The sequence below is a fragment of the Kogia breviceps genome, chromosome 11 (assembly GCF_026419965.1).
Source record: "Kogia breviceps isolate mKogBre1 chromosome 11, mKogBre1 haplotype 1, whole genome shotgun sequence".
NCBI classification, from domain to species: domain Eukaryota; kingdom Metazoa; phylum Chordata; class Mammalia; order Artiodactyla; family Physeteridae; genus Kogia; species Kogia breviceps.
Window position 1 is genome coordinate 41,199,199 of NC_081320.1, and position 10,825 is coordinate 41,210,023.

At 45.8% G+C, this 10,825-nt stretch overlaps 1 protein-coding gene across 1 annotated transcript; it reads right to left on the reverse strand.

The window, feature by feature from the left end:
• Positions 1 to 152: 152 nt before the first annotated feature.
• Positions 153 to 5,638, reverse strand: NOTO (notochord homeobox). Its single transcript, XM_059078640.2, has 3 exons — positions 5,221 to 5,638; positions 2,545 to 2,759; positions 153 to 510 (listed from the first exon to the last, which is right to left on the reverse strand). The coding sequence occupies exons 1-3, from the start codon at positions 5,636 to 5,638 to the stop codon at positions 352 to 354; spliced, it is 792 nt and encodes a 263-aa protein (XP_058934623.1). The 3' UTR covers positions 153 to 351.
• Between the last annotated feature and the right edge of the window lie 5,187 nt (positions 5,639 to 10,825).

Sequence of the window (10,825 nt, forward strand, 5' to 3'; positions counted from 1 at the left end):
ACTTAGTACTGAGCCTGGCACACTATAAGTGTTTTACAGACATAATCTCAGCCCTGGGAGATCTACGTTATCAACATACCCATTATACAGGTGGGGAAAAAAAAACTTCAGAAGTTTGGTAACTTAGCCAAGGACATAGCTGAAGGCCAAAGTCTGTACCCATGACCATTTGCATTATTACAGCTCCCAGGGGTAGATATAGAAAAGGGTGTCCCCTGCTTCACAGTTCAGATTCCCCTGATGCCCTTTGACCTGACAAGCTCTTCATTAAGAATTGGAACAGGGAGGTCCAGTTGGTGCCACCAGGAAGAACTAGCCCAAACAGCTTGGGTTGAGCCTCTGTCCCAGTCCTCAGCTGTCCACTCCTGACTCTGCGTCTTCTTTCTGGATGATGGTGTTGGAGCTGCTGGAGGGCTCGTCCGGGGAGGCAGCCATGGCAGCTGCAGCTGGCAGTCTCAGCCTTTGCTGCTTCTGATACTTAACCCTGCGGTTTTGGAACCAGACCCTCACCTGTAATTGAGGCAGTGAGAAGAGATCAGAATGTGACCAGCAGTTACCACTGCTTCCCCGATTCCCACAGTGCCCACTCCTCTCTGGTCAAAATGTACTCTTCATTCTAAGGGAAGCACACCCTTCCCTCTCATTCCAGTCACCACTTATTCACTCAACAAATATTTATTGAGCTCCTGATATGAACTAGGTAGACATCACCCTAGGTGATGGTGATAGCAGTGAGCAGTAGAGGCATATGGTCTCTGCCCTCATGGAGCTCATAGTCCAGTGGAGGGAGACTAATAACAAACATGGAAACAAACGTATAAACACAAATGGGGGTATGAACGGGGGTTTGAGCCTCCCTGAAGAACCAGCGCTTAAGCTGAGGCTCAGAGGATGAGAGGCTAGCCCGATGGGGACAGAGAAAAAAGCAAGCCAGGGCAGGGGAACCAAGCTTGGAGCGTTTGAGGACCAAAAAGGAGGACAGCATGGCAGACACATCTGAGAGGGGAAAGCAAAGGAAGGGAAACTGTGACGGCCATGGGTTAGAAGTATCCACTTCGAGCTTTTTTTTTTTTTTTTTTTTTTTGCGGTACGCGGGCCTTTCACCGCTGTGGCCTCTCCCGCTGCGGAGCACTGGCTCCGGACGCGCAGGCCCAGCGGCCATGGCTCACGGGCCCAGCCGCTCTGCGGCACGCGGGATCCTCCCGGACCGGGGCACGAACCCGTGTCCCCTGCACCAGCAGACGGACTCCCAACCACTGCACCACCAGGGAAGCCCAACTTCAAGCTTTTAAGTGGGATGCAACACAGTCCTATTTACATGTCAAGTAAATTCCACATCTGGCAGTTGTGTGAAGAATGGATATAAACAGATTTGGGGAGACAGCTGGGGAGACTATTGCAGGGAACCAGTGAGAGCTGGGGCTGCACGCTTCCTTCCCTGTGTGATGAGAAAAACAATCCCATTTGGAACTGGGGGCAGTGGAGAGAAATGAAATGATTCCAGTTGTATTTTGGAGGTGGAAGTGAAAAGGCTGGCTGATGGACTGAAGTGGGAGAGAAAGAGGAATCTAGGATGACTAAGTATTTTGAGCAACTGGGTGGACAGTGGTGCCATGTGTGGGAAAAGGAAGAGATATGGGGAGGAAAAAAAAATCAAGAATTGAGGTTCTGACTTAAGTTTAAAATGGCTACCCAGAAGACATCCAAGGTGGAGGCCTCAAGAAGGTAGTTAGATGTACAAGTCAGGAAAGAGAGGTGGGCTGAAGATAAAAATTAGGGAGTCATTGGCTTACAGATAGTATTTAAAACCCATGGGGATAGATTAAATCAGCTAGGGAGGAAATTTTGAGGTCACAAAGAGAAGAGTTGCCTACAAAGGCAACCAAGAAGAAAGGACCAAAAAGCCAGGAGAAAAACCAAGAGAGTGTGGTGTCTGGAAGCCAAGAGAAGAGTGTATTTCATAAGAGAAGGAGTGGTTAATTGTACTGAGTGGTGGGGTAAGATGAGGAAAGGAAAACATCTGGTGACTTTGGCAACATGGAGGACATTAGAGACCTTGATGAGAAGGTTCAATGAAATGGTAGGGAAAGAATTCACATTGCAATGAGTTAAGGAGTAGATGGGAGGTGAGGACATAGAGAGAACATAGCCAGTTCTTGATAGGTTTGCCTCTGAAAAGAGCAGAGAGATGATGCAGTAGCCAGAGGGGAATATGGGATCAAGGGAATGTTTATTATTTTTAATATTTAGTCCCTTGAATACCTACTTAATTTCACTGTCAGCTCCTTATTTAGCATGGAAACATTACGTTATAAAGTTCTAGATTAACACCATGTGTTGTTTCCATAATGTGATTTCAAATAGGACTGTTTTTCTCATCATATAGGGAAGGGAGTGTGCCAGTGGTTAGGGCCTGTCTCCCTCATCGGCGTGGCACAGAGGATGAAGGCCTATAAATTCCTCCCAGCCCCCACTCAGGGTCTTTGAGAGAGTAGTATCTGTCCCTAGGTGCAGCCCAGGCCCCACAGGAGTCCCTGCTCTCACCTGGTTCTCTGTAAGGTTGAGCTGGGCTGCCAGCTGGGCTCTCTTCTTCCCCACTAGGTTGTGCTGTTTTGCAAACACTTTCTCCAACTCTTCCAACTGCTCCAAGTTAAACATGGTTCGAACCCTCTTTTGGGATCTCTCAGTGTCCTGAAGGTCCTGAGCTTGGGCCCAGTTGCGGGGACCCCAGAGGCCTAGGCAGTGAGCCAGCTCCAAGCCTGAAGAGCAATTAGCAGGTGGAGAGGTTAGCCAGTAACCCCCTAGCTTCTCATCTTAGAGGAGAGAGAACAAGCTTACAGCTCCACTGCCCTGTCTTACCCTTGGCCAGGTAACACAGCAAGAAGGCAGGGTGGGAAGAGACTGCGCAGAAGTAAAACAAATGAGAAAGAAGGGACAGTGTTGTGAGACCGCTTCGGCCTCCATTATTCTTCAAGTGAGTGGCATAATCTTTGGCCCTAAAAGGAGCTGCCAAACCTCCATCTCTCCTTTCCTTTCCTTGGCTACTTCAGGAAAACCCTGTGGGATGAGCAGAGAAGAGACCTGCTTCTGAACAAAGAATGAAGGTTCATCCTTTTTGTTCATTCAACTTTTTGAATGTCTACTATGTTTCAGGCATGTTTCCAGGACAAAATAGAAAATCCCTAACCGTCAAAAAAGGCAAATAAGTAAAATATTGAGTATGTCAGAAAGGGATTAGTGCTAGTGAGAAGAATAAAACAGGGAAGGACAGGGTTAAGTGTGTGGGAGGGGGAGGGGGTATAGTTTGTATCTTTAGAAAGGTAGGCACCTCACTAAGTTGACACTTGAACAGGACCACTATGTATAGCTTGTGCCCTGCACACAGGTACCCAGCTGAGAGGATAAGTGGAGTCTGAAATTCTGCCCACTCTCCACAGGCCAATTCATCCTGCCTGACAAGGTGTTGTGCCAGCTTGAAGTTAGGGGGTGACCTTTTCTAATGCACACGAGGGTGCTTTTCAGCTCATAGAGCTGTGGGCCAGCAGAGATGGAGATTGGTCTGCCAGGGGGCTGTACCTGAGTCATAACTCCAAAGGAGTGAGGAAGTGAACCCTTGGGCTAGCTTGGAGGGAAGTGTTCCAGACAGAGGCCTGGCAAGTGCAGTGCTGAGACTGCTCAGCTCCCACTAGCCTTGGGGAGGCTCCAGGGCTGGCAAACGAAACTGCCCCAGTGAAGGGAGGGAGGCCTGGCTGCCCAAGACCCAAACCACTGGGCTCACCTGGCATACCATAAACATAAGCATTAATAGCAAACTATGAAAAATAATCAATGGGGCCAGATTTAAAATATGGTATATCCTTACAATGGACCATTCTGTGGCAAAGAAGCTCTGCATGGACTCACAAGGAAAAATCTCTGCTACACGGTCAAGTGAAAAGAGTAAAGTGTGGAGCAGTGTGTCTAGTATGGGGGTTAGAAGAATGTGTGTGTGTATGTATGTATATATGTATTTATCTTCACACATATATATGTGTGTGCAGGTATAAAATACCACTGGAAGAATAAAGAAACTGGTGTCTGGCTGCCTGTGGGGTGGGGAGAACCAGGTGGCTGAGGGACAGGAGTGGTAGAGTAAACTCTTCTCCATACTATATCTCAGTTAACATTTTGAAGTTTGAACTGTGTGGATGTAATACCCATGCAAAAACTAACTTGAAAAATGAGACAACCATATACAAAGTAGTAAACTGCAATTCAAACCTCAGGTGTGTGGGGATGTTAGAAAAAGGTGGCTTGGAGTGAAGGCTGTGGCTCTCATCCAGTGGCACGAATTTGGATGGGGTTGGGAGACCAGAGTTTCTCTCCCACATGGTTAGGAGAAATGCCAGCTTAAGGGAGTTGAGGAGATGCAGGATGGGGGGAACCCAGGAAGTAGGAACCAGGTAAGACTGTCTTACAAGGATCTTGGTATGGGTCAATAAGGCTTGCACTAACTGCTTCTGTTTTCCTTCATGGGAACCACGCAGATGCATGAACCACATTGCCAAAGATGGCAGAAACTTGTGTAGATGGATGTTAATGCTAGAGGAGAAAGTTACCTCAATGGTTAAAGTCTCGCTAGGATTTAAGTGACTGCACTCCAGGGCCCAGAGCCCCAAGGTACCACTCTAAGAGCTATAAGCAAGCAGGCGCAGAGCAGTGAAGTGCGGAACCTAAGCTCACACAGACGTGAGAAGCAGAGGCCGTAACCGCGTCGGCTAACTCCCAACAGCTCCTCACTGGAGGGTACCAGCGGCAGCATCCGCTTCTCCCGTCTAAGACCGGGCCCTGGGTTCGCGACGAGAGCCGCTTTGGGGAAGAGCCTGCGCCACCAAGCGTTATCCAAAGCGGGTGTGGGAGGGAGCAAGGGCCTCTACTAATCCCTTGTCCAGGGACGCGGGGCTAGGCCCCCTGCAGCCCTGCGCTGGCCCTAGTTGTCTTCCGAGCCCCCTCTGGCCCGCCCTCACCTCCCGCTCTGCACCCTCACCACACACACACACCTTCTCCCACCTTAGCGGCGGACCGGGCAGCCTCCCACCCGGTCTGGGTCCCTCTCTCCGCCCGGTATCAACGGCAGGCTCAAGGGTCATAGCGTTTCCCCCACTCTAACCGTGTGTGGCTCTCAAACTCGGGCACTTCTCTACCCTGTGCCCACCGTCGCGGCCGTCCGCCACCTCGTACCTGTGACTCCGAGGCCCTGGAGGCCGCAGCAGTGGGCGGCGCGCAGCCGCAGCACCGGGTGCTGGGGGCACGGCTGGTCGAGCCCCGCTCTCAGGTAGGCGGGCAGCCACGTCGCCGGGCACGCGCCGGGCAGAACCGGGGCGGGAGGCCGGGAGGGCGCGGTCCAGAGGCCCACGGCGGCGCCGGCGGAGACAGACAGAGGGGAGATGGCGGGCGCAAGGCGGTCGGGTCTGGCCAGGATGGCCTCGACGGAGAAGGAGGACTCGAGGCGTCCGGTTGCACGGGGTGGGGCTGGGCCTGCCGAGCGGCGCGGTAGCGCGGGGGACGCTGGCGCGGGAGAGCAGCTGGAGCGCGGGCGCTGGACCCGGGCACCCGAGGTAGCGGGCGGCCGACAGCCTCGCTGCCCGGATCTGGGCATGGCGCGGACCTTGCCCAGACGGGCGCAGAAAGGGGAGCTGGGGGCCTCTGGGCTGTGTGGGCAGCGCGAGAAGCGAGTGAGGACACCTGCTTTAAATAAGGGAGCGAGCCTTGCTGTCCAGGAACGGCCGCAGCTGCCGGGGAAGGCTCTTAAATTGGATAGGACGGGGCCGGACTGGCCGGGCGTTTTTTTCCCCCGCAGCCCAGGCGCCGCCTCCCAGGCGCAGCCAACCCTGCGAATTTCCGAGGTTCCGCGTGCCCCAGCGCCCTTCCTCCTTACGCATTAAAAAAAAAATCCCACCCCCAACCCCAGCCTGTGCTGTCGGGTAAAGGACCCTGAGCTCTGGTGATCCCGGGCGAGCCACCCTGCCAGTGTACATGGATGTTAAGCTTTGCCTTCAAGCTTTGGCTCATCCTCTCACTGTCTGTGAAGCAGAAGCCCTGGCCACACTCCCCTGTGACTGCGCAAGCCCTTAAATTAAAATAATAATAATAATAATTTAAATATCTTGTTTAACCACTGTGAAATGTAAATTTCCCACCTTTCCCTGACTGGAGACACTGCTGTAGTTACCAATTTCTTTTGGGTCTTTCCAGGAACTTTCTGCACCCACATTACTTAGGGCCCACTGGAAAAATCTTTCCTGTATACAAAAAAGTAGAAGGGTAAAAACATTAATGGTTCCAGATTAAGAAATACTAATTTATTGCAAATGCATGAGAGTTGATGTCCTACAAAACCTGAATTATGTAGGTGTAAGGCAGGCACTGGTATTCCGTTTTACAGTTGGATAATCAGTATTTACCCATGGCCTTTGGCAAGTTACAAGTTACTGTTTGAATTTCTTCACCTGTAAAATGGATAACGATGGTAGGTACCTCATGGAGTTGCTGTGTGATTACATAAGTTAATGCATGTAAATCATTTAGAATTGGCCGGTGAGCACTATGCTGTGATTGCAGAGTTCTGAGGGATTCCTGCGTTCCAGGCTCCCATAGCATTCTGCCTCCCCAAATCAATGCCTAAGATTGAAACGACTCTATCAGGTCGAGGTGCAGTTCAGTGGCATTGTCCATAGGTGTCAGCTGTTTGGAACACCAGCATGCCCTGTCGTCTCTGCAAAGTAAGGGCTGGAGGAACCTTGCTGGGTCCCTGCCCTCCCCCACTTCCCACTTCAGCAACTACCGGCCCTGCCTTCTGAGCAACCCCCCAGGCAGCCTGGAATGTGAGATTGTGGGCAAAATTATGTGCAAGCATCCAATCTGATCCCAGGTCTAGGCTTACTGTGTTCTGACCAGAGTACGCAGGGTCAGAGATGAGGATACAGGAATGGGGGCCCTAGGGATGGGGCTTGGGTGGGAAGGACTCTCTCTTATGTGAGGTCAGAAAGTTCTAGTTGCTCCGCCACCCCACCATAACTCCCAAATCTTACACACACCATTCCATTTCTTAACGTGTTTCTTTTTGAGGAGCTTTTCCTCCAAGAAGAAGGGACTGTGTCACCCCCCAACCCCACCCAGGACCCACCCAGACTGCAGTGCCAAGGCACCAGAAGCAGGCCTTGTGAGCCTGGATACACACACCCACTTTTTCGGGCCCACAGAGACAGCAGCTTATGCAGTCAGGGAACAGTGGAGCAAGATGATGGAAAATGTGGATTTTGGAGTTGGACAAACCTGGCTTCAAATCCCAACTTTGTCACTGAACTTTTCTGTGACTTCAGATAAGTGGCCTATTCACTCTAACCCTCAATTTCTTATAAAATGGGAATGGTCTCTTACGTGAGAAAATAATATGTAATGGGATTCTTACAAGAGTTGAATGAGATTGAGTTTTTAGCTACATGCTAGCTATTATGGGGAGGAGAGAGGCTATTTACAATAACAGCATGCACACTGGAATCAGGGGAAGTTGACAAAGAACAAGAAAAAGCTTGTAAGATGGAAGGTGTATGAACATTTTGTTAAGTATGTTTGTGCTGAGTTTTAGGTAAAAAATATGGTCACTGTGTCTCTAGGTCTGGATTTTCCATACATAATTCACTGTATTTCAGCACACAGTTATCTATATTCTGTTGTTTCCCTTATTTCTCCTCAAACTGTAAGCTCCTGAGGATATAGACATTAATATCCTCAATTTACATATAAGTAAATAGAGCAAGAGAGGTTAACAAACTGCCTAGGTTCAAATCCCCTAGCTATTTGACCTTTAGCAAAATGTGTTTTAATTTACATTTATTTCCCTGAAGACTGTTCAAGTTGAACATCTCTTCTTAAGCTTATCAGCCATTTGGATATCCCCTTTTGTGTGAAGCTCCTGTTCCAGTGGTTTCCTTATTTTTCCATTGGGTTACTGTCTTTTTCTTATTAATTTGTAAGAATATTTATGTATAGATAGAGATAGATATTTTGGAACCAAGTCTTTCTAAATGTTTTTAGAAACATTTTCTAAATGTTTTTGTTTTCTAAATGATTTGAGACTAACACATTTAAAGAAAAAAATTATTAGTGTAAAAGCTAGTATTACTGTAATTTTGATTTGTGATTCCAAATCTTGTTTTCTACATAATTTGAGATTAATGCATTTAAAATAAGTATTAGCTTATGTCTGGGGGCACACACCATATAAAGATGTAATTTTGTTACATCAACAACTGAAAGAGGGTAGGGATGGAGCTGTGAAGAAGCAGAGTTTTTGTATGTCATCAAAATTAAGCTGGTATAAATTCAAATTAGAGTGTTATAACTTAGGATGTAAGTTAAATGTAATGCCCATGGTAACCACAAAGAAAATAGCTATAGAATATACATAAAAGAAGATGAGAAAGGAATTTAAACATTTCACTACAAAAAATTGAGTAAACACAAAAGAAGACAGTGCTGTAAGAAATGAGGGACAAAAAAAGTTATGAGGCATACAGAAAACAGCATGATGATGGAGGCAAGCCACTCCTTATCAATAAGGTAATAATTACTTTAAATTACTTTAAATAGATTGAACTCTCCAGTCAAAGGACAGAGATTGGCAGAATGGATAAAAACACATGAACCAACTATATGCTCTATACAAGAGACTCACTTGACAAGCAATGACATAAACTGGTTGAAAGTGAAAGGATGGAAAAAGATATTCCATGAAAATAGTAACCAAAAGAGAATAGGAGTAGCTATACTACTAATATCAGACAAAATAGACTTAAACCAAAAAAAAAAAAAAGGTTACAAGAGACAAAGAAAGACATTATATATTAATAAAATATTCAATACAGGAAGAAATTATGTACCTAATGACAGACCATCAAAATATAGAAAGCAAAAATTGACAGAATTGAAGGGAGAAATAGTTCAACAATAATAGTTGGCAACTTTAATATCCTACTTACAATAATGGATAGAACAAACGGAGAGAAGATAAATAAGGAAATAGAAGACTTAAACAACACAATAAACCAACTAGATGTAACAGACATATACAGAACACTCTACCCAACAACAACAAAAATTGTAAAAATTTTGTGCATCAAAATATGCTATAAACAGAGTAGAAAGGCCACACAGGATGGGAGAAAATATTTGCAATTGTATATCTGATAAGGGATTAATATCCAGAATATATAGAGAATTCCTAAACTCAACAACAAAATAGCAAACAACCTGATTCAAAAATGGGCAAAAGACTTGAATAGACATTTCTCCAAAGAATATATATGAAAGAACAATAAGCACATGAAAAAATGCTCAACATCACTAATCATTAGGGAAATGCAAATCAACACTACAGTGAAGTACCACCTCATATCCATTAGGAGGCTACTATCCAAACAAAACAAAACAAAACAGAAAATAACAAGTGCTGACAAGGATGTGGAGAAATTGGTACCATTGTGCACTGTAGGTGGGAATGTAAAACAGTATAGCCACAGTGGAAAACAGTATGGCAGTTCCTCAAAAATTAAAAATAGAATTACCATATGATCCAGCCATTCCACTTCTGAGTCTATACCCAAAAGAATTGAAAGCAGGGTCTCGAAGAAATATTTATACACCCATGTTCACAGCAGCATTATTCACAATAGCTAAAACATAGAAGAAACCCAAGTGTCCACTGATGGAAGAATGGGTAAGCAAACTGTGGTTTATACATACAATGGAATCTTTTTTCTTTTTTTACTGAAGTATAATTGAAAATGATCACCACAATAAATCTAGTTACCATCTGTCACCATACAGAGTAATTACAATATTATTGACTATATTCCCTATGCTGTACATTATACCCCTGTGACTTATCTATTTTATATCTGGAAGTTTGTACTTCTATTTATTTATTTATTTATTTATATTTTTGGCTGCATTAGGTCTTTGTTATGGCATGCAAGATCTTTTTGTTGTGGTGCGTGGGCTCTTTGTTGCAGCATGTGGGCTTCTCTCTAGTTGTGGCGTATGGGTTTTCTCCCTCTAGTTGTGGCGTGTGGGCTCCAGGGCATGTGGGCTCTGTAGTTTGCTGCATGCAGCCTCTCTAGTTGAGGTGTGGGAGCTCAGTAGCTGTGGCGTGTGGTCTTAGTTGCCCCGCGGCATGTGGGATCTTAGTTCTCCAACCAGGGATTGAACCCATGTCCCCTGCATTGGAAGGCAGATTCTATACCACTGGACCACCAGGGAAGTCCCTGGAAGTTTGTACTTCTTAATCTCTTTCTCCCATTTCACTCATCTCCCTCCCTCCACTCTGGAAACCACCAGTTAATTCTCTGTATCTCTGAGTCTGTTCCTGTTTTAAGTTTATTCATTTATTTTGTTTTTAGATTTTACATATAAGTGAAATCATATGGTACTTGTCTTTATCTGACTGACTTACTTCACATAGCATAATACCCTCTAAATCCATCCATGTTGTTGCAAATGGCAAGACTTCATTCTTTTTTTATGGCTGAGTAATATTCCATTGTATATGTATATATACCACATCTTCTTTATCCATTCATCTATGGAGAGACACTTAGGTTGCTTCCATATCTTGCTATTGTAAATAATGATGCAATGAACATAGATGTGCAGATATGCTTTCAAATTAGTGTTTTTGTTTACTTCAGAAAAATACCCAGAAGTGGAATTGCTGGATTGTATAGTAGTTCTATTTAAATTTTTTGAGTAGTCACCATACTGTTTTCCATAGTAGCTGTACCAATTT